Source organism: Mytilinidion resinicola (assembly GCF_010093595.1).
Source record: "Mytilinidion resinicola strain CBS 304.34 unplaced genomic scaffold BDZ99scaffold_4, whole genome shotgun sequence".
Taxonomy (NCBI): domain Eukaryota; kingdom Fungi; phylum Ascomycota; class Dothideomycetes; order Mytilinidiales; family Mytilinidiaceae; genus Mytilinidion; species Mytilinidion resinicola.
Genome location: NW_022985440.1, coordinates 1,936,145 through 1,957,739, shown reverse-complemented (window position 1 = coordinate 1,957,739; position 21,595 = coordinate 1,936,145). Strand labels below are relative to the sequence as shown.

The following is a 21,595-nucleotide window of genomic DNA, read 5'->3' as shown; positions in this document are numbered from 1 at the left end:
CCGTTTCCCAGCAGCCTTTTACATATCAACTAAAATACGCCAACCAGCGGCAGGATTGCGAATACCAGGTTGACCGTCAAGCCCAAAAAAGAAGCAAACATGGCGATCTTGTCTGCACCGAACCGCTTTTTGACAGCTGACTCGTCCTCCACACCCACCTTCTGCCTGGTCTCCCAACCAACACGTCTCTTCAGCTTCTCCCGTCTGCGCTTCTGCACCACCACATCGGCTTCAGCACGGTCCCGCTCTCTCCGCAGCCCCGAGACCCCAGAATCGTTTCCCGCGACGGCACGGCTCGCAAGTTCTCTTTCTAATTCGTCAGCCTCGCGGGTCGCCTGGGTCAGCTTTGCCTCCACTGACGAAGCCACCAGCTTGCCTGCAGACGTCTCTTCTAGGGTTTGATTACCTTCAACAAGTTCTACTTGGATGTCTAGGGTGATGGGCTGCTTGCCAAGTAGCCGAAGTACGATACTTTCGGCCATCTCGTGGCTGCCGTCGAACATCCCAATGTAGGACCCTTTCTCTTCCATCATGTTCCAGTAGTCGCGCCGGAGCTCCTGGTCTCGTTCGTAACCCACCGCCTCGTCCTTTAGCTGGTCCCACATCGTGGTGAGTAGCACCACGTTCTGGAAAGCTTGCTCGCCGCAAAGCCTTTGAAACATCTGGAAGTAGCGATATGCGTTTCCTTGCATCTTGTTGTCGGTGATGCGGTGAAGGTAGATGATGCCCTTGAGCTCGATGCCAAGAATGTATTGCAATGCTAGGAACCGAGAGATTTCATCAAGGATTTCACTATCTGGCCTGGCTGAGTCGTCGAATCCCGGAGTATCTACGAGAGCTACCTCCGGACCATGAGCATCTCCGATCGTTGCTTTGACAATTTCTGGACGCTGCGTCTCTGGATATTCATCAGCATGCTTGTTTACTACTGAAGTAGTGAGGATGTGTCAATACTTACGAGACTTCAATCCCGGACCCTCCTGTACCATCCCCTCAGCCAACTTATTGATAAAGAAGCTCTTGCCCACGCCGGTCACTCCCATCACCAGTATCATCGACTGCGGCTCCGGTGGCTCGTCCGCTTGGTATGCGTCGTACTTTTCGTGCGCTTGAAACCCCTCATATCTATCGTACGGATCATATCTCGCATATGAAGTGTACATTTTCAAGGAGTGGAGCTTTCGAGTCTTCTGGGGGTATGATATTTGAGTCGAAAACGATCCAAAAAGAATTCGTAATTCGAGAGGGAAGCTATGCGGCAGTCTTAGCATTCATATGGAACGTAGGGATATAGCACTTCACCCATGCCCAAGAAGGCTCTTGGATACCCGAGAGCTCAGCCTTGTTTGGTGCTCCGAGAGGTGGTGGTAAGCTGAACGCACACGCCGAGATAGGCCGCACACACCGGGCGCTTCAACCTCACGCAATTGTATGCAGGAGACTTCAGGTGTGACTCCCATGCATGTATCCCAGCATCTAAGATTAGACGCGTAACTCCACTCGTGCATGTAGTGGCTTCAGTCTGCACACCACCTCGTGAAAGGCCTCCGTCCAATCTCTGCTTCGGAATCACAGCCTTGCGCGCCACCGAGCGGTTGTACGAGCGGGAAAAGACCGCATTCCATCCATGATTCAGCCTTTCTATTGAGTTCGGAAGCTGGCTGATTTCACAGTCGATCCTGTCCATTCATATGCTCTCTTCCTGGTTCTGTCCCGTCTCGGCGCTGCATGCAGGCGCTGATGTCTTTGGCCTGGCCGTCGAGGCTGGAGATAGCTTGCGAAAAGAAGCGAGCAAACTCAGCCCAGGTATCGAATGGGATAGTCATCCGGTGAGGTGGTGGGGGGCGGAACGTGAATAACTGGGGGCAAGGCTGAGCCCATGGCATGAAGGGGCTCCCCTCCCGGGCCATCCCCGTCCAGTCCAGGAAGCTCTCTTCCCTCCTATCAGGCTATTCAAACGCTCATTTACACTACTATCACTTGCCTCGAAAGCCGCCACACCCTTCCCTGCTTCAAAATGGGAGACTGCTTGTGCATAGGGATCGATTTCGGCACCACGTTCGTCACCTATTACTTTGTTACATGGCAAAATCCTAACGATAGCTAGGTTCTCAGGCGTAGCATGGGCATTCTCCCGGCGTCCAGAAGACATCAGAATTGTCACCCGCTGGCGCGCCGACCTCGCCCATAACGTCGACGATGCCAAAGCGCCCACCGAGCTGGTCTACGGGGCTGGTAAATTGCTCCTGAGTTGGGGATACGATATCAACTCGAATCAGACTCCTATCCGCTGGTTCAAGCTACTTCTCGCAGACCAGAGAGACTTGGATGCTGAAGTACAGAATTCCCCTCAGCTCAAGCAGGCCAGAGAGATGCTCAGCGTGCGGAACATCAGCGCCGTTGATGCAGCGGCTGACTATCTGCGAGAGCTGTGGAAGCATACGATTGCGGAAATGGAACGCGAGTTTGGGAAACAGGCGGTCAAAGGTCTGCCGTTCAAGGTCGCGGTCACCTTTCCAGCCATCTGGAAGCTTGATGCGCGGCGGAGGACCGAAGAGGCCGTACGTAAGGCTGGCATCCTGGATCCCCGGCTGTGCGGTGCCACCACTCTGGTGCTTGTTCCTGAACCTGAGGCGGCTGCGTTGGCGACGTTGGCGGAGTTCAAAGGGAGGCCAGGCGTCCGGGTGAGAGCCCCCGACATCCTGTCTACCAAAGATTACGCATCCCAGGAAATACTGACACAAGATAGCCTGGAGATGTTTTTGTGGTTTGCGATGCAGGTGGTGGGACTGTGGTATGTGTCACAGGACCGCTGATTCTGATCCATTGAAGATCGCTGACGGACAATTAGGATCTCACCAGCTACAAAGTGCAGATGACGGATCCAGCAGTAGACGTGAAGGAAGCTGTGGAGCCAGACGGTAAGGTGGACATTGCAATCTATACAGAAACGAAATAGCTGACAAGCCTTTTCGCCAGGGAAAATGTGCGGTGCTATTTTTGTGGATCAAGAATTCCAGAACTTCCTCCGGGGCACACTCTCTCCAAGGCGGTACGATAAGATGACACCGACTCAGCTCAAGAAAGTCATGAATGACGAATGGGAGCACGGCGTCAAACGTGGTTTTGATGATTCAGAAAGGGAGTGGGAGGTGCGGCTTCCGGCAGATGCAGTCAAGGGTGGACTCTTTGCGGGAAGGCGTGAGAGGGAGAGTCGAGCTGGATTGAAATTAGGCAGGTTTGTAATCTCCTAATCTCATAAGTAACTATCTGCAGTACTGACATGAGTAAAATTTGAAGGGGCCACGTCCGAGGGATCTTTCAGCCAGTAATGAATCAAATTCGCGGTCTCGTGAAGAAACAAGTTGATGAAATCCGGAACAAGGAGGGCAAGAAGCCCAAGGTAAACACTCTCCTCATAGAATGATGTTTTGAAGGTTAACTTGTTCCAGTGCATCATGCTTGTTGGCGGGTTTGGACGATGCTCATATTTGTACAAAGTGTTTCGTACTGAGTATAGTAACCAAGACATCGAGATCTTGCAGTCCAGTGGTAACAACCCGTGAGAATCGATCCTTGTGCCCATGTCTTTTCTACATTTCTAAAAGATATTAGATGGACGGCGATTTGTCGGGGCGCCGTCATAAAGGCGATGAGTTCAAGCGGTCAATCTGGCCCCGTCACCATCACCTCCCGAATTTCAAAATGCAACTATGGGCTAGCTTGCTATGAGCCATATAGGGACGTACGTAAACCGTTCGCCGCTCTTCATTTACTTTCATCGAGTACTGACACCTGGTAAGGGCTACCATAACTCGGTTGACAAAATCTTTCTTCACACCGAAGGTGGGTATTTTGCCGACAATCAAATGCGGTGGTATTTGCGGAGAGTAAGTCAATGCTGTTTCCTTAGCCCTTTCCGTTCTTCCCACTGCTAAGCTAATATTTGGTTCTAGGGCATGGACATCGAAACTCAGCAACCCCTTCGCTTCAGCTTCTATAATCTCTATCGATATGCATCAGAGATGCCGCAGAATCAGCTTCCTGTTTCTATTCTATACTCAGAGACCCGGAGCGCTACGAATCGTAAGGAGACCGAGGTGTCATGCCTCTGTGAGATCAGAATACGGCTAGAGACGCCGTTTGATACGCTGCCACTTTTCTTCAACAAGCAAGGAATTGAGTATAGAAAGATGATTTATGAGGTCGAGATGACAAGTCAGGACGGGCTGCTGAAATTTAGTGCGTATATCAATGGCCGGCGGCAGGGCGAGCAGAATGTTGAAGTTAAGTATGAGTAGAAGGGTGGCCATGGACTGTTTAACTAGGCGGCCAAATGCGATGACGAAAATAAGATGCTCTTTGCTGTTTCCCGTGCCACGCGACGGTAGCGCGAACTACGTATTGACGCGTTTCCTTCCTTACCTTTCTCATCAGAGTCATCTCGCAGAACTGCTGCAACATAAGCTAGCAACGCTCTAGACCGAAACCAACGACAAAGCTCCAAACACTACGGCGTTTTTGTCCTGTCAAAGCATATCGGAGATGATCAAATGTTGTGCGTGGATCGAAGCAGCTAAAAGTCAGTCTAGACCTGAACCGCAGAAGCATGCCACCTGTCCGGAAAGTTGGGGCATCCATGACGGTCAGGTCGGAGCGTGCCATACTCTTTGCTAGGTAAGCAGTGTTTCCACCACGTGCTCTGACCCGTGGCATTAGTCCGCCTACTGGTCCGAATTGCAAATCATGAGGAACGAGTACATTATTAATGTGAGGATTGGGGCGTGTGATCACTAGCTGGCCTGCTGGTGCTATCGCTTACCGTCTCGGGCTCACTATATAAGATGCTGAACGTGCTACTTCTCAACGCTTTCGTATCTCTCCTATGACAACAGTTTCAAGCTGTAGCATCAGTGGAGATTTTCAGTCACTCATATCTAGAATCTGGTCCACAAACCATGGGCTCGTGGTTCTCCACCCCCTGGGATCCGGAAACTGGCGTGCCCGATCTCAGTGGAAAGGTCGCCGTTGTAACTGGAGCAAAGTGCGTCATCCTCTCGCTTTCTCAACAGCAGGCTGACAGAAACGCAGTGCTGGAATAGGCTACGAGATCACCGCAGGGCTCGCTCGCAAGGGAGCAAAAGTGTACCTCGGAGCCAGAAACAAGGTCAAAGCAGAAGCCGCCATCGAGAGACTGCATACAGAGAACCCCACGATTTCCCAGGGGAGTCTGATTTATTTACCTTTGGACCTAGCGGAGCTCAATGAGGTCGTGACGGCGACGGACACGGTCATTGCGAACGAGCAGAGGTTGGATATACTAGGTAAATCATTTCGACACGGAAGAGAGGCGGCCACTGACCATGACCAGTCAACAACGCCGGCTTGGCCACTTACAGCTACCAGACGACGTCGGCTGGATTCGAGATGACAATGGGAGTAAAGTATGTCACCCCGCCGCGAGATGCCGAATCCAGCTGACCAAACCAGCCATCTAGCCCACTTCCTCCTCACACTTCGCCTCCTACCGCTCCTGAAGCGCACCGCCGCAGACCCAAACTCGGACGTTAGAATCGTCAACGTCTCCTCCGCAGCCCACACGATGCTAATCCCGCCCAACCTCGCCTTCGACACCGCTGCCGACTTCAAATATCACGGCCCAACGTCGTACCCCAGCTGGGCCAGTAGACGCGACCTCTTCGCCCGCTACGCCCTCAGCAAGCTCGCCAACATCCTGTTCGCCAGCGAGCTCCAGCGCCGCATGGACACCGAGAAGGTCCCGCTCATCGCAACGTCGTACAACCCCAGCGGAGTCAACACGGAAGGCGGCATGTCTGTCTGGCCGGCGTGGATGCGGCCGATCATGAGCAGGATCTTTGCGCCGCCGGCCAAGGGAGCACTGACGGGGCTGTTTGTTGCTGCCGCGCCGGAGGTTAAGCGCGAGGCGGCGAGGTATAAGGGGAAGTATTTCAATGAGAAAGCGAGACTTGAGAAGCCGTCCAAGCTTGCGCAGGATCCGCAGCTGGCGAGGAATTTGTGGGAGCTTAGTGAGGAGGCTTTGGAGTCGTTTGTTAAGCTGGGTAAATGAGGGTTGATATTGGTTGCTTCTACCAAGTTTACGCTTTCTATACGCATCCAAGGTTAATGTGGTGAGCTTGATAGCGCTTAACTAGGGGTAGTTAGGTCTTTTGTATTGTTATCGTAAATCCCTCATCAAACTTAATTCCAACGCAAAATTATGTGAACCACGCTTGAACATATGATGTGCCGGCCATGTTAGTGATAGCCATGCTAAAGAAGTGGGAATTGGTCTGGACGTTGAAAAAGAGATACACGCGATACTCTGAAAGGGAAGGGCGACACGAGACGCCTGGGCCTACGCCCACGACAGGGCAAGGCGACACGATCGCATCCCAAACCTCACCACATGGGCCCCCTCATCCGCTTTTCAACATACATCATGCATGGCGACCCAGTATCCAGATTTCAAAGCAAGATTATACCTAGTGGACTGCAATGGCTTCATGCAATTCGGTTCCACTGCTGCCCGAGTCCATTTTGGTTGCTCCGAATGCTTCGGACTGATGCAATGGACATGTGGCATTAATAGTTTGCATTACATTTTGGATGGCACAATTTCTGAGACTAGTTGTAGCATAATCAGGACCGGTACGCAGCTCCTGAAGTCCTAAGAAGGGAAGATGTTCATAGTTTGAAGGCTAGAAGTTGACGCTCATAAAGTTGCACAGCGGATTCAGATGCAAATATTGGATATCATTTTTTCATATCTGTAGTTCGGTTCTACCATCTTCTCGGCAGTGTCTTTGGGCCTGTTTGAGAAAGTGGGAGGTCGTGAAACCAAGCTCAGGTATGGTTATTAGTAATACGCGTATTTTGTCAGCAACCAAGAAGTCCCCATCAACCGCTACATTTCTTCAACTTACCAGGTGCCTTCACTTCTCGCTAACTATAGTCCCAATTTGGCAATGGGTGAAGTGATAAGAAGTAATGCCGGATGCTGGACGTGCAGAGTGCGGCGGAAGAAGTGCGACGAGATCATGCCGGTGTGTTTGAACTGCGCGTCGCTGCAGCTACCATGCCACGGATACGGACCAAAGCCGATCTGGATGGACCGGGGCGCGCGGGAGAGACGAGTTGCTCAAGAATTACGAAACTTGGTGAAGACGAAACGTAATCTCAGCCTCCGCCGCCGGGGCCAGTCGAGTGATGCCTCGGAGCCATCGACCGCGGGGGCTTCACAAAAGACTACGACGTCAACGGAAGCCACGGCTCCAACGGGTTCGGCCCGCGAGCACAAGGAAGTGGCGGAGCAGCTACTAAACAATGGTAGGCCGTCTATTCTCACAGAGCCAATCGAACATGACCAAGCGGCGTTGCTTATGCACTTCTTCGATCACGTTTTGCCTCTTCAGTTCCCTTTCTACAACCCTTCCATTCAAGAAGGCGGCCGGGGTTGGTTATTGGCCATCATCACCCAGACGAAGCCGCTCTACCAGGTTGCGCTGAACTTGGCTTCTTATCACCAGCAGTCGGTCTTGGCAAAGGATAGTGCATTCTCTTGTGAAATTAGTCTGGCAAAGTTGGAAGAGCGGCATATCGAATGTATTAGATTGCTGCGTCTACATCTCGACAAGTTTTCATGCGTTGAAGAAGTCACCACGTATGAGGAACACACCCAAGTCATGGTCTGCATTACGTTCCTCATTGGATTAGAAGTAAGTATGCATAGCACTATCCTTAAACCCTTACTGAAGACGATACAGCTATTCAGAGGCGACACGCACGACTGGCAATTGCATCTCCAAGCGGCGTCCGCCTTTTCCAGCACATGCAGAGAAGGTCGGCGCGACAGCATATCTTCATCACCCACACAGAGCCTAGCAACGGTATTCTTCTTCAGCGTTATCACTTGGTATGACATCCTGTCGTGCGCATCTACCGGGTTCGAGCCATTCCTGCCGTTCATGAATGAGATCCGCTTCGAAAAGCTGCAGGGATGTGAGACCTGGGTCATGGCTATCATCGCCGAAATTGCACAGCTCAATAGCCGCAAACAAATTCAGAAGCGAACCGACCGGTTGAGTATCGTGGAGGTTGAAATTGTGAAAGACATCAGAAGGAGGCTCGAGGTAGGGCTGAGAAGGACGGCCGCAGCTCTTGATGAGGACTCTATGTCCCGAACTCTCCAAGTCACCCGCATATATGCCCACGCCGCCAGTGTGTACTTACACGTCATGGTATCCGGCCCGCATCCCGCAATTCCAGAGATTCGCCAAGGGGTGTCGAGGACGATGGTGTCAATTGTTGCACTTACGTATCCCCATCTTATACGGAACTTGATGTGGCCGGTTTGCATTGCAGGATGCATGGCTGAAGACGAGCATGCATCGTACTGGAGAGATCTCATTTCCAGCGTGAGCAAAGAAAAGTGGTCCTTTGGATATCCGTCCAAAGTTCTGGAGATTATGGAAGAATGCTGGCGCTTGCGGAAGACTGGCGCGGTGGTGGACTGGTTGGCAGCTATGGAAAATCTGAATATGAGGGTTCTTCTTGTTTGATGGCACTCATATCCACCGTAGAGGTACGTTCCTCGAAACCCAGAACACTGCCATATCATAATCTGGGATGGGCATAGAAACTCGATAACCCTATCGCGGTAGCTTCTATCATCTTTATAGGTATGTGTCACGGAACATGAAGCTATTGCCGTGTACGTGATGTATTGGATGATGATGATGATGATAGAGAAGAGAGGGAGGTCTGGAGGAAGGTGAGGCTATAGGTATACAAGAGGTGACACGTGCCTGCAGTGGCCCTCACCGCTACTCCCTGACAGTATGCATCGGGTATTCCGCAGAATTAGCTCCCCCTTTCTATCTTGTACCCGGAGACTCAGAGTGCTACAAACCGTAATGTGGCCGAGGTGGCACGCCTCTACAAGATCAGAATACGGCTAGAGACGCCGTTCGATACGCCGCCACTTTTCTTCAGCAAGCAGGGAATTGAGTATGGGAAGATGAGTCATGAGGTCGAAATAACAAGATAAGGCGTGTTGCTTAAATCCGAAGTCAAGTACGAGTAGAAGGGTGCCGTGTGACTAGGCCGGAGGCTGTGATAATGCGAGTATCCGAAAGCCGCGGTGCTCATTAGATGGCGAAAATGTGATACCGTATGGAATTTCTTGTACGATGTGACACAGACGCAACCTACATATCGACGCGATTCCCCGCTCTTCTCTCTGCTCTTCTTTTCACCAAACTCATCACACCAAATTGCTGCAACATAAGCCAACAACGCTCGCCAGAGGAGCAGCCTGCAGTGCTTCCAGTCCAAGACGAAGCGTCTAGCAATGATTGCTTGCTTCCCTTCCTTGATCCATCCATATCTAACGAGTCTAGCTTTCCAGATTCCGATGGCAATGTCAGAGTGCAACCAAACGTAGCCGTCGTCAACCATGCAGCCAACTTGTATGGAGACACCGTTCCTTTCATCTGCTTTGGCATCTTTCATGCTAACACGTGGCTTAGGAATTTGTTGAAGCAAGCCTGTGCTGCCGATCGAAAAGCCTCCCTTGAGCTCGCACGAAACATCCGAGATCTCCTCCCCCGCGAGCTCCGCGACGAGATCTACAAGTTACTCATGCCCGACCGAGTGAACCTCTGCGTGCCGCTTGATGTACTCGCACGCAACGACCACACCACACAAGAGCCTGGCAAGAAGAATGGGCCAACGGTGCTTGTACCCTTCCTACGTTGGTGAAGAGGTCGCTAGAGAGGCCCTGGGAACTTTCTACGAGGTAGCCGAGCCTGAGTTCACCCCCGAACACCAAATGTGGGGTGCTCTACATAACGATGTCTTTGGACTTGGTGTCGTACCTGCAGACTATGTCAGACGACTTCGGCTGTTTCCTAGCTCTGGCTTTAGAGAAGTTGGTTCAAGTCGTGCCGAGAGCTTTCAATGGACCCTTCTCAAGGAAAATTCTCACTGAATCCTTATCGAGATGAGCTTGCGAGGCTTTTCATGCTCCTGCATTATAGTCAGGATGTTCCAGGCCGCCGAAACTTGCTGTTTTCGCTGGTACTGCAAACTCATCAAACCCATCATGAAATCATGTATGGTCTAAAGAATTTCTCGCCTGAGCTTTTTGAGCTACGGGAGCGAGGATTCAAGATCAAAGTTCTCTGGCAGCCAGAGTTGAACTCGGAGATAGACATTACCTCTTGTTTCGATGAGCCATCGGATGAAGATCGATCTTATCTTCCAAGGAGTAGGACCGGTGAACTCATAATACCCAGACCCGATGTAGGTGCAGTCTGGTATCGTCATAAGATTCACGATGATCAAGAGCCTGTTCTTTTGCCTCGTACGGTAGCGTACATCAGTGCGTACATCAACGCCAAACATCCGTATAATGGGCCAATTACTAAGCCCTATATCCTATAGATTTGAGTTAATTTATAGTCGTAATTAAGGCCACCTTATACGCTGCGTGTTCTGTTAATGGTATAAGCCTAAACTCGGGTTGTAACAGCTACAACCTAGGATCAACAACTCATACGGTTCACGGTCACCTACGTACAGACTTGGAGTTGCTGGCATAGTAGCTGCCTACATGCCTAGCCAGTTACAACTTCTACAGAGAGGGGTTGGGGTACGGTGGCCTACCCTGCCTAATGCTGCCTACTGCTGCCTCCAATTAGTGCTTCTGCCTATGCATACAGTCACTTCCTACGTAGTATATAGTTTGGCCTTCGGGCCCCCGAAATAAGACAGAGTTCACATCAATTTTCAACCTGAGTCCTAAAGTTAAAAGTGGTATATTTAAAAAAAAATATGTCTTTTTTAAGGCTAGAGTAGAAAGAAGACTACTAATTAATAAAATATAGCAAGTATTACATCAATGTCAGTTATAATAAGGGGAGGGTGGTAGACTTTTTATGCTAGGGTAAGTATGTTATATCCTGAAACTAACGGGAAGGGTAGAATTTCACATTAGCCACCGTACGTACATCACAAATTTATGTAAGGGCTTGGCACTGCAACGACAGGAATTAACGTACAGTGTTTATTGTGACACTACTGTGACACTAAGCTACTTATACGGCAGGTCAACAAAACATAATTGTGATAAAGTAGAGTACGAGGCCGTGCGCGGTTGTACGGTGATTTGCAGGGTCTACGTACGCTACCGTACGAGGCAATAGAACAGGCTCCAAAATATGTACAAGAAGAAGCTGGATTGTGGTATGGCCGAATGGAGACCTTATGAAGGTGGTGATGAGAGGTGGGAGGAATTCCGCAGGAGAGTGGTCTTGGAAGAGGAGCTGAAGATGAAGCAGATGGCGGAAGAGGAAAGGCAAGCAGAGAAAAAATGGAAACAAAGGCAAGTACAGAAAGAACTCAAGAAAATGACACCGAGATAATTGCGCATGAACCTGGACAAGGGTCGAGGGATAGGAGGACAGCGGATCTTGAGCCCCTTGGTTGTGCTCATTAAGGCCCACAACAACTTTCCGTCATGTACGTCGACATAAACTTCCCGAATTTGATAGATCAAAGTAACTTATTATGGTAGTTTGCGCTTCTGAAATCGACGTCTTTTTCTTTGCGTGGTGACGTGCTTAGAGGGCTGGCTAGAAATGGCAAAATCATGTTATGGGAAGTCTCAAGACTGCAGGGGTCCAGAAGTGGTTTTTCTGGATTGAGTTTGTTCAAGTTAAGCAAAAACGTAGAGGATGAAGAAGGTTGGGTGTTCTAACACGGGACCTAAAATTGTAACCCCATCCGTTGTGCTTCGCAGCGTCAACCTCACCGCCATTAATCTCCGATTCCAAAATACATCGCATCCAAATTTAAGCCACAAACGCTTGTAGTCTCCCTAGTCACTGCTAATACGAGCCCAGGCCGACATATTCTACCATACTCGGCAAGAAGACGCGACTCAAGGTCTTGCCCAGCATCAAGGAAGACGACATAAGGCGCATATCACGGCAAGCCTTCTCTTTTGATACTCTACAAAATGAGGTTGCATTCTACTCGTCGCTCTCACCAGTGTGATTCAAGATAAGATGAAGTCTTTGTCTCAGCTACTGGCGCTTTCAATCTCTTCCCGACAAGTCTTCTCATCGTTTAATGTTTAAGAAGCTGCTCATCATTCATCACATAGTCACTTATCATGAGTCGAGTGTCTTAGCATACCGACTTCACTGGCGAAGCTCACACCCTCTAGTTTCATCTGAACTGCCACGACCCAAGATGAGTCTCCCTTGCTGGGTACTCCACGTTCTGTCCTGCATAACCCGTGTTGGGAGGATATCCTCCGTAATCGAGTCCCGACTTTGGACGAGAGTACCCATATTGCCCTCCCACGTACCCCGGAACCGGGTAAGCTTCATTTTGTGGGACGGTAATGTGCGGAGGACGCCCATCCAAGGGGAGGATGCTAGTGGTGCATTTGGTGGGCCAGAAGTGTCGGAGAAAGATAGTGAAAGCGGGCCTGGAGGCCCAAAAGGGTAGATCTTGGGAGTAATGACACCCGTACTGTTGGCTGTAGAGCTTGGAGCAGGGTAAGACGAACCTTGTCCGTCAAGCAGGCGGCCAGAGGGAGCCGCGAACGAGCGCAGAGGACCGAAGGGGTACATCTTACTAATGCTTCCCGTGCGATCAATCTTTGATGAACTACTTCCGTTGCGAGAGAAGGAGGGATGATACTATGGCGGTCAAAAGAATAGATAGAGCACATCTTAGTGGACTGTTTGTGGGAGGGAGGTTTGTCTAACTCATCTTCTTTATGAGCTGTCGACACGTTGTCACGATGACACTCTTGCAAGACACGCCTTCGACCAGCAAAGCACTCCTTTCGCCAATAAAGCCTCCCGCCTCGTCATGCTTCAGCGACACCTCGAACACAGAACCTGTCATCTCCCAGAGTCTATTTTTCAAGACCTTTAGGCTCTATTCTATCTAATACAACACCGAATTTCCCTTCACCGCGAAACTCCACACGAAGTGTTTCAACCAAACGCTCCCAACCATGGCGGGCATCTCCTCGCCACTCTCCACACACTACCGCCTCGGCCACCAGATTTCACACGCACGCTCACCTGCGGCCCCGAGGACCTCCCAACTGCCCCCACGCCCTATTCACCCCAGCACCATTATGCCCACGGTTCTGCCCCTCAGTCTAGCGCGGCGTTATGGAAACCGGGTAGGCACCATACGGATTATATTGCCCCTGCACCGGCGTCGAGTTCGTCGGCGGGCCTCCCATATACAGCGGCGGCCCCATCGCCGGGCCCGGGTAAGGATTTGTGCCCCCGGGGACCCGTGTAAGGGAACGGAGTGGAGCCTGGCGGTGCGCCGGCGCCGTACACCATCGACGGCGGTGGGAGCTGATTACCGTTGTAGGGCGCGGGGAAGGGAGTTGTGTGGGTTGGTGGTCCGCCGGGCTGGATTGGAGGGCCTTGAGCTGGTCCCGGGTAGGGGTTCACGCCGTTGGGGCCGGTGTAGGGCCAGGGGATGGCGCCGGGGGGTGAGCCGACGCCGGGGGTTTGGGAGGGGGGTGGGAAGGGGTTCATTTTGGGGGACTGTTTGCTGGAGTGGTTTGGGTTTTGAAGGGAAAATGGGATGAATGGGTTCTGGACGATGAAGGGGAGTTGAAGGTAAGGATTTATACTATCAAGATTGCCGAGAGAGTGCTGGCTAATCACTGCAGTCAACGTCTGATGCATCTCCCTCTCAGTGCTGAGCTATTGAGATATCGATGCAGCGTTCGCAATGTCATCTTGTTGAGCTGGATGTGACGGCAGCAAAGAAGTAGACACATTAGTGGAGTGCGAGATCGCTACGTGATGGTCCCAACGGCCCACGCATCTCTCCCATGAAGATACACTAATGTGATTCTGATATAAGTGAACTACTTAATTCCCAGTGTTTTAAATGTGACATCGCGGTTTCATGTTTCGTAGCTAGCTGAAGGCAGACAAACATCGGCAAAGCGATAGAAAACTGCCTTTTCCCCCAGATCAATTCCCAGAACTGTGCTTATCAAATAAAGAAAGTTGCCTAAATGCCACCCACCTAATTCACAAAACCGTGCCTATGACATTATGGATTCATCCTTCTTAGCTAGCTGATGGCCGACAAATATCGGGGAAGCGATAGCAAACTGCCTCATTGCCTAGATCAATTCCGAGAACTATACTTATCAAACGAAGAAGGCTACCCAAACGCCGCCCACCTAATTCGCATCGCCGTGCCTGTGACATCGAGTTTCGATCCCACACGGTCAGTGAAAGACGCCAAACGCCGTCAAGACCACCTCAAGCCATTCATCCTCGCACTCTAATTCACACCACGAACGAGTTTTCATCTCTCCTCCCATTCTTCCCCTTCGCCTCATCTAGAATAGCGCCGACAGCGTCAACCCACGCGGTCTCCTTTCCATACCACTCAAACCAATACCGCAGGTCTCGATGTTGACAAAGTTCCACTTCCACTCCCTTCTTCGCCAGGTCACCCAAGCCATGCAACCGCACGAATTCTTCAGGCTTCGTTGTAGTGGGACGGTCGGCTCTCGGAAGTAGTGCAATCTTCAGCGTCTTCAGTCTCGAATACTGCGCCAGCAAGGCTCCAACTGTCGGCTTTATATTACGCAACGCGTATACATTGATGGGGTTGTCATTCCAGTCAATGCGCAGGCGAGTCACGTTCGCTAGACCGGCTTCGCCGAGTTGTCGCGTCAGCTTATGTAGGGCGGTGTGGGAGGAGATGCTGAAGCTGAGGCTGTGCTGGTAGACCATTGCGGCGCATTTAGCGCGGATTTATGGTAGATGGCGGGAAGCGCGATTTTGGAGGGGTGGAAGAGCGTTGGCATTTCAGTCTTTGAGAAGCGTGGGAAGTGCGTCATAGGCCGGACAGCGCAGTGATGGGGAGGGTCAGAGCCGAGAACGTATCTGTAGATCTCCAAGCGAAGCTCGGTGGGTAAAGCGAGAAGCGGAGATGTTTCGGTGTGAATTTGGGTGTTGCCTGGTGAAGCTGAGGATGTCTCGAGCTTGCAGCGCTTCGGTGACGGTCGTTCAAAGTCAGTCTTGATAGTGCCGTGTTTGCGCGAAGGCTGTTCGTTTTGTCTGTCGGCCATGGTAGAGAAAGTGGAAAACTCTGATTCGGAAGGTTTGTTTGGGTTGAAGGACCGAACAATTGGCCGGTTGAGTGTAGTTGTGCGATTGTGAGATAGTGTTAAGTGTGGGAAGGTGAAGTAGAAGAGATACTGAGGTTCCCATTCTTACGCGGAGGTTGGTCCCAAGGTTCAGTTGCCGCCGTGCCCAAGGTCTCCCCACCGCTCGTGGAACATCCTTCACCAATAGGTAGGAGCTACGGAAGGCGGCCTCCGAACTCACTACAGTGATATGTCAAAAGCCTGGGCACTCGCATATAGCACTATTCGGGGTTCGCTTCTGCTCGCGTGATACCATTGTGAGGAGTAGCTCAACTGGCAAGTAGCTGCTCAGTCAATATGCAGTCTCATATCTACCGCTTCATTATTTACATCGTCTGCAAAGTCTTGGAAGCCGATAGGGGTACCCTAAGCAGTGGCCAATAGGTGGTAAGTAGTGAGAAGAAGACAAGAGAATTAGGGAGGTCACGTGATTTTGAGATAGCGTCAAACTTACTGCGCAAATTAGTGATTCAATCTCAATGTCCTCTCCAGAACGCCGCGATTCAGGCTGGTTTGATATGCCTCTTTGCGCGCGTTGATAAATCAATGAGGGCCTACCTGAGAGACGCAAAATGCATGGAGCAGATGTCAATTCTACAACACCGTAGTTTGTGTTAGTTTGCGGTAGCTTCTTGTGCGGGCGGGCAACTCCTTGAAGGCCTCCTGGGGGTTTGGATCATTTGTAGATGATACTGGTTTCTGTAGGCCTAAGATAGACGTCGTAAGTGATGCTTGAGACGAGAGGGAGGTTACAAACGGGACGGAAGGCCTACGTTCCGATGCCAAGGACATCTGCCAAGCTTGACGCCATTCAGACCACGGACCCACCCGACATTTGTAAGAATGCAATCACCATACCGATAAATTTCGAATACATATACTCTCCTCTACGCGCATAATTCGTCGAAGTGTGTACAGCTATCCAGCATATTCCATCACCATGGCCCCCAAAACATTCTGCCTACTCGGAGGAACTGGTCCCGCCGGGCTTATCTTCCTCGAAAAAGCCGTTGCGAATGGACACCATGTCCGTGTTTTCGCCAGGAACCCATCGAAGATACCAGATAAGTGGCAGGACCATGACCAAGTCTCGGTACGCTGAAGTTGCCCATGATTCCCACGTGACCAGCGTCTAATCTACTCCCAGATCATCGAAGGCTACCTTTGGGACGAGGATCTCTTGTCAACGGCTATCAAAGGATCCGACGCTGTTATCTCTGTTCTCGGTCCATCTGGTCTTCGTATCGCGCCTGATACGTTGGTTACGCCTTATAAGCTCATCATCAATCTCATGCGCGAACACGGCGTAAAGCGTATCTTCGTCATGGGCACGCTCAGCATCACGGATCCGAAAGACAAGCCTTCCTTTCTCGTGCGTGCAATGGTGTTCTTCATATGGCTTTTTGGTCGTCCGACGTGGACCGAGATCATCAACATAGGCAAGACCTTTGACGAGGAAGCCAAGGATCTGGATTGGACCATCTATCGACTTGGTTTGGTTACGAACGGTCCGGATGGAGAGGCTGCGACGACGTATGTGGGTGAGAGCGACTTCGTTTCGTTTGTGTATCGCAATGAGTTGGCTGGGTGGTTGCTTGACCAGGCAGAGAAGACGGAGCCTGAGTTCGTTCATGAGAAGCCTGCTGTGTGCTCGGCAGGGAAGAAGAAGGTGTAGACGGCAGTCCTCTATGGATTGGCCGTTGCGACTGCACGGATCGAACGACTTTTGGTCGATCAGGAATCAGATACCCTGCCTCATTTCTCTACCTTCTCAGGAGTAGATATTTTCTACGAGCTGAGCGTCTTGACAGAAGAAATTCTATTACAAAGAAATTCAGTCTTTTCTACTCTGCTTCAAACCAGCAATTTGGTGTTGATCGTAGTAGTTGGTGGTAATACAGATTTTTGGCAACTATGTCAATATCATTCGGATGCATCCCCTCTTGCATGAGGATGAGGGAGGATATTCTATACAGCTATGAGGATATAACGCACTCTTCGAATCATGTAGATTTGGCTTTTGCGGGAGTTTACCAGTGGAATCATTTAGGACTACTCATGAGACACTTCTACCAAACATTTGGCATCAAAGTTGAGATTTCGATTTATATCTTCAATGGAATAATCTGATTGGTCGACCCCAATAATTCACGCGCATTAGTCGCTGAGAGGTCAAGGCTCGTGTGTTTACTCGGGTCTGCCAACAACAAAAGCATCCCCATCAACAGCACCCACCTCCGCCATTCTTCAATTGCAACACAACCACAACCACCATGTCTACCGTGCTCGACGCCCACAGCCCGCCCCGTACGAGTGCCAATATCATGGACGAAGATGTGATCGACTGGAGCGATCCACCAAGCTCGCCTTTCGTAGAACATGTCGAAGTCGACCAGGAGAATGTTGCGCCGCGCGACACCGCCTCTACTCCCACCAAGAAAACACCACTAGACGACAACAACTTTGCCTCAGCTATCAAGCGCTTGTCGCCAAAGAAGGGATTCGGTTTCAAGGACAGGTCCTCCCCGGTGAAGGCACTGGATTCGCCGAGTAAACAATTGTTTGGAGAATTGGAGAAGACTACACCCACCAAGTCTCCACCCATTCCGGAAAGACTGTCCTCGAAGAAGACATCGCCGATCAATTACAGTATCGTGGATGAGGAAGAGCACGCTCTTCGTGAGTCCAGTCACAACCGCACGTCGCCCTTGAAGCTATCCCCTAGCAAGCGCAGCTCTGTTGAGAGATCAGAATCGCCTCTACGCAGATCCGTTCAGGATGAGCAAACTACACTTTCAAGATCGTCTACAAGATCGTCCGCCACCAAACGCATGTCCATCGAACATGAAGATCAGCCAGAACCAAAGCTCCGGAAGTCCAGCCAAGAGCACCACGAATCAGCCAGACCGTCTCCGATAAAGCGCACATCATCTGAGCGGGTGGAACAAACTCTGCGAGAGAATGAAGGCCTCACAATTGCTATGAAGATACTGGAGGAAACGCAGAGCGAGAGCCACTACGAGGCACACCACGAGACGCACCACGAGACGCAACAAAAGGAGAACTCTTCAGAGTCCCGTTCAGACAGCCATGGGTCTGCTGAGTTTGACAGCTTTTCGGAGTTCAACCCGGACGGCCCAGATGGCCCGTCTACGATGGTCGACGATACCTGCTTTAGCAATTTCTCGGAAATGCCTGATATGACCAAGTTTGCAAACTCTATGGTGAGGAGCCCTGCGAAATCTGTCTTAAGCCAGGTACGATTGATCTTCTCCTACACGCATTTACAGATACTGACATGTTATAGGGTATGGCCACCCCACGAGCAAACCTCCTGACGACACCAGCAACTGCAAAAAGATATCAAAGCCGGTCTCCGTCACCAACGCCTCGTCGCAATGGCAACGCCATTTTTTCTGATAACGATACGACGAACCTACTCCTCGATTTCACACAGCAAATTGAAGCGTTCTCAACGGCAACCCAACGTTCGCCCACGCGTAGCCGTAACTCTCCTACAAAATCTTCCACAGAATCCAATCTACTTTCATTCCTCCAAAACCAGCGCAGCCCTGGCAAGTCGAGCTTCGTACCTTCAACGCCAGCTGAGAAGCGTCATTTGCTAAATCTCCTCGATTTCGAACTTCCTCCGCCACCAACACCTCGCTCGATACCCAGCATCACAATCCGTGAACTTGAGTCGCTCAAGTCTGGATTTCAATCCCAAGTCTCTTCCCTCACCGCCTCGCTCTCCGGCAAAGAGGCTGAGGTCAGCAGTCTCAAGAAAGCCGTCAGCAGTGCCGAGCGCCGCGTAGGTGAGGCACAAGAGCAAGTGCGGGAAGAGCGCAGTGCGCGCGAGTACGCCGAAAAGCAGAAAGCCGAGTGGGAAAAGAAAGGCACCGAAGTCGAGTCTGTTCTCAAGAGCATCAAAGAAGAAGTCATGAAGAGCGACCAGGAGCGCGAGGAGCTTCTCCGTAAGCTTGACGAAGCCGAGCGACGAATTGAAGACGCCGAAGCGCGCGCCAACGACGCTGAAAGCCGCGCTGTAGAGGCGGAGGGCAAGTGCGTGGATACCACCATCTTCGCGGAAGCGGATACGGATAAGCCGACCAAGGGCCCCGTCTACACGGCCGAGGAAGTCCAGAAGCAGATCGACGAGAAGGTGGCGACACTGTGCAAGGAGCTCCACGTTATCTACAAGAAAAAGCATGAGAGTAAGGTATCGGCGCTGAAACGCTCGTATGAGGAGAAGATGGCACGGAAGACGAAGGAGTTGCAAACCAACGTCAAAGACCTCAAAAAGAAGTGCGAGGAACTCCAGCACGCGCGCGATGCTACATTTTCCACAGTCCTGCCGAATGATATTCCTTCGAACTCTTCAGCGGCTATCAACGCTGCAGATCTCCAGAAGCTCGAAACGCAGCAGGCAGAAATTGAGGAGCAGAAAGCTAGACTTGCGGGCCTAGAGTCCGAGATCCAGTCCGTGCGCGACAACCACGCGCAAGTCCTCAAGGAGCTCGAGGCCGAGCGCGTTGAGAAGGGCGAGCTAGTCGCGGCGGCGGAGCAGATGCTCTCGCTGCAGATGGAGTTCCAGGCACAGCAAGCAGCGCAAGAGGAGATGCGGCGGAGTGTTGGCCCTGCTGGAGCTGGCGCAGTGAGGCCGAGTGGGCTGACGAGGCCCGGCTTTGCGGGGAGTGGTATTAGCAGGAGTACGAGCGGGAAGAGCAGAATAATGAGCAATATCGAGAAGATGGGCGGGCGGAGTGCGAGCACCGAGTAGACACGCGGCTGGGGATGTGATGATTGATTGATTGATATGGGGATTGGGTATTCTTTGGAGTATGGATGGGGTTTGGCTAAGGTTTTGGCCTGTCTTTCTCTGATGTCTCTCATTGCAAGTTATTGTCTATAAGCTACTCCCAGACGAAAATACAATCTTGTATTGTTGTCTGAAACTTTTCAACGCTGAAGTGACGATTGAAGTCGAGTGCTTTTCCCACTTGGAGGGGAAGAAACACTACCTCCTCTCATCCCTCCCTACACCACAACCTCCCTCCCCTCCAACAGATCCAACAGAGGTACTGTTCCAGCTTCCCCCTTCCCCTCCCCACTCCATCTTCCCTCCCCCTTCTTCCTCTCCACATACTCCACCGCCGCCCTCTGCACCCCCTCCCAGTCCGTCAACCCAACCACTACCGCCTTCGTCCCCAACTCCACAAGCACATCCCTCACCCACGTCCGACACGAAAACACCCCCGCATTCAACTCCCCGGGATCAGGATACTCCTCCCCAACCTGATACACCGGCACAGCAGCGATGACCTTCTCGACTACCTCGACTGGAGCGGTCAGTTTGCCGATGATGATGCGCGCGAGCAACCGTTGTTCGAAATAAACGTCCGATATATCAACGCGCTCGTAGCGCCATGGCTGGGTGAGCTCGCCGGAAATGTTGAGCAGCGTGTTTTTGACGTGATGTTTTATTGCGGTGGTGGGGGGGTGGGTTCTGGAGCCTTTGGGGGAGATGAAGAGGGCGTAGTGGTAGCTGCCCGGGTGTTTGGGACGCGCGTAGAGGGCGAGGTGGAGGCGAGGCTTATTGCTAGGCATGGCTTACGGGTTGAATTGAGGCGGAGACGAACGGGGGCGGCACAGCTGGTTATAACTATGGCCGATCGCGAGACGACAATGGCGGAGCAACTCGGCGGCTCCGCGGGACTGTTTCCAGGAACTGTTGGTTCTGTGGCGCCGTTTTTGGAGGCGCGTACTGATAGGCTTTCGCGCAGCATCGATTATTCGGGGGTTGCGTATTTCGAGTGCAGAACGGTGCGAGCAGTGTGGATGATCTTTTAAGATGGGGTGCTGCGGTCTTTACGTGTTCTGGCGGCACATGGAACAAGCGAGTCGCCAGCAACCTCGTCATTCTGAACATGGCATCAAAATATAAGGCGACGCGAAACGCTGGATGTTTTGTGAAGAATAAATATAGATGATGTGTTTAAAATAGAACTTACTTTCAAAGTCTATAAATCAGTGATATCCAAGAATTGAACAGATGTAAACGCAGTCAAACGAGGAGAAGATCGATATTGAAGACATCTGTTACGGAGAAGAAGAAAGCATCGAGGGCTAGAATATCAACGCGGACCAACCTCTAATTATCAACACCTCTAGTAAGTGAAAGATTCTCTGGTCAGGACCTACATTGCGCTATATGCTCGCGGCGGGCAAGACCCCAACACCTACCACTGGGCGATCATCGTAGGACCCAAGAAGGAAGTCGAAGGCGGTCGAGGTCGCCGATACCACACAAGAGAGTGGCTCGATCCAACCAGACCAGGGAAAGTCAGATGGCACTAC

General features: G+C 51.3%; 13 protein-coding genes across 13 annotated transcripts; 7 read left to right on the top strand and 6 right to left on the bottom strand.

Moving 5' to 3' along the window:
• Positions 1–29: 29 nt before the first annotated feature.
• On the bottom strand, positions 30–1,304 carry BDZ99DRAFT_567986 (uncharacterized protein; the record flags this gene model as incomplete). Its single annotated transcript, XM_033727747.1, has 2 exons — positions 959–1,304; positions 30–898 (listed from the first exon to the last, which is right to left on the bottom strand). The coding sequence occupies exons 1-2, from the start codon at positions 1,269–1,271 to the stop codon at positions 30–32; spliced, it is 1,182 nt and encodes a 393-aa protein (XP_033581314.1). The 5' UTR covers positions 1,272–1,304.
• Positions 1,305–2,017: 713 nt separating this feature from the next.
• Positions 2,018–4,360, top strand: BDZ99DRAFT_437244 (uncharacterized protein; the record flags this gene model as incomplete). The annotated part of the gene is made up of 10 exons (XM_033717575.1): positions 2,018–2,058; positions 2,108–2,684; positions 2,750–2,794; positions 2,852–2,921; positions 2,980–3,238; positions 3,301–3,403; positions 3,453–3,562; positions 3,616–3,745; positions 3,804–3,890; positions 3,957–4,360. The coding sequence occupies 10 exons, from the start codon at positions 2,018–2,020 to the stop codon at positions 4,299–4,301; spliced, it is 1,767 nt and encodes a 588-aa protein (XP_033581313.1). The 3' UTR covers positions 4,302–4,360.
• Positions 4,361–4,958: 598 nt separating this feature from the next.
• On the top strand, positions 4,959–6,147 carry BDZ99DRAFT_437242 (NAD(P)-binding protein; the record flags this gene model as incomplete). Its single annotated transcript, XM_033717574.1, has 4 exons — positions 4,959–5,044; positions 5,092–5,324; positions 5,372–5,444; positions 5,491–6,147. 4 exons carry the CDS (start codon positions 4,959–4,961, stop codon positions 6,086–6,088), a joined length of 990 nt encoding a protein of 329 aa, XP_033581312.1. The 3' UTR covers positions 6,089–6,147.
• An 839-nt stretch (positions 6,148–6,986) lies between these two features.
• On the top strand, positions 6,987–8,844 carry BDZ99DRAFT_437239 (uncharacterized protein; the record flags this gene model as incomplete). The annotated part of the gene is made up of 2 exons (XM_033717573.1): positions 6,987–7,736; positions 7,785–8,844. 2 exons carry the CDS (start codon positions 6,987–6,989, stop codon positions 8,577–8,579), a joined length of 1,545 nt encoding a protein of 514 aa, XP_033581311.1. The 3' UTR covers positions 8,580–8,844.
• A 42-nt stretch (positions 8,845–8,886) lies between these two features.
• On the top strand, positions 8,887–9,963 carry BDZ99DRAFT_235436 (uncharacterized protein). Its single transcript, XM_033713557.1, has one exon. It carries the CDS (start codon positions 9,193–9,195, stop codon positions 9,778–9,780), a length of 588 nt encoding a protein of 195 aa, XP_033581310.1. The 5' UTR covers positions 8,887–9,192; the 3' UTR covers positions 9,781–9,963.
• Positions 9,964–10,536: 573 nt separating this feature from the next.
• On the top strand, positions 10,537–10,820 carry BDZ99DRAFT_460015 (uncharacterized protein). The gene has a single exon (XM_033719295.1). It carries the CDS (start codon positions 10,634–10,636, stop codon positions 10,787–10,789), a length of 156 nt encoding a protein of 51 aa, XP_033581309.1. The 5' UTR covers positions 10,537–10,633; the 3' UTR covers positions 10,790–10,820.
• A 107-nt stretch (positions 10,821–10,927) lies between these two features.
• Positions 10,928–11,756, bottom strand: BDZ99DRAFT_460014 (uncharacterized protein). The gene is made up of 2 exons (XM_033719294.1): positions 11,597–11,756; positions 10,928–11,541 (listed from the first exon to the last, which is right to left on the bottom strand). Exon 2 carries the CDS (start codon positions 11,450–11,452, stop codon positions 11,285–11,287), a length of 168 nt encoding a protein of 55 aa, XP_033581308.1. The 5' UTR covers positions 11,453–11,541; positions 11,597–11,756; the 3' UTR covers positions 10,928–11,284.
• Positions 11,757–12,106: 350 nt separating this feature from the next.
• BDZ99DRAFT_554821 (uncharacterized protein) lies at positions 12,107–12,711 on the bottom strand. The gene has a single exon (XM_033727137.1). It carries the CDS (start codon positions 12,660–12,662, stop codon positions 12,225–12,227), a length of 438 nt encoding a protein of 145 aa, XP_033581307.1. The 5' UTR covers positions 12,663–12,711; the 3' UTR covers positions 12,107–12,224.
• A 533-nt stretch (positions 12,712–13,244) lies between these two features.
• BDZ99DRAFT_516947 (uncharacterized protein) lies at positions 13,245–13,598 on the bottom strand (the record flags this gene model as incomplete). The annotated part of the gene is made up of 1 exon (XM_033725120.1): positions 13,245–13,598. One exon carries the CDS (start codon positions 13,596–13,598, stop codon positions 13,245–13,247), a length of 354 nt encoding a protein of 117 aa, XP_033581306.1.
• A 771-nt stretch (positions 13,599–14,369) lies between these two features.
• Positions 14,370–14,822, bottom strand: BDZ99DRAFT_516946 (uncharacterized protein; the record flags this gene model as incomplete). The annotated part of the gene is made up of 1 exon (XM_033725119.1): positions 14,370–14,822. The coding sequence occupies one exon, from the start codon at positions 14,820–14,822 to the stop codon at positions 14,370–14,372; it is 453 nt and encodes a 150-aa protein (XP_033581305.1).
• A 1,263-nt stretch (positions 14,823–16,085) lies between these two features.
• On the top strand, positions 16,086–17,033 carry BDZ99DRAFT_235392 (NAD(P)-binding protein). Its single transcript, XM_033713556.1, has 2 exons — positions 16,086–16,331; positions 16,386–17,033. The coding sequence occupies exons 1-2, from the start codon at positions 16,179–16,181 to the stop codon at positions 16,911–16,913; spliced, it is 681 nt and encodes a 226-aa protein (XP_033581304.1). The 5' UTR covers positions 16,086–16,178; the 3' UTR covers positions 16,914–17,033.
• Positions 17,034–17,542: 509 nt separating this feature from the next.
• On the top strand, positions 17,543–20,171 carry BDZ99DRAFT_460011 (uncharacterized protein). Its single transcript, XM_033719293.1, has 2 exons — positions 17,543–18,495; positions 18,546–20,171. Exons 1-2 carry the CDS (start codon positions 17,563–17,565, stop codon positions 20,016–20,018), a joined length of 2,406 nt encoding a protein of 801 aa, XP_033581303.1. The 5' UTR covers positions 17,543–17,562; the 3' UTR covers positions 20,019–20,171.
• Positions 20,172–20,281: 110 nt separating this feature from the next.
• BDZ99DRAFT_410806 (uncharacterized protein) lies at positions 20,282–21,054 on the bottom strand (the record flags this gene model as incomplete). Its single annotated transcript, XM_033716601.1, has 1 exon — positions 20,282–21,054. A coding segment is annotated over exon 1 (564 nt), but the record flags the coding sequence as incomplete, so codon positions are not given.
• Positions 21,055–21,595: the final 541 nt, after the last annotated feature.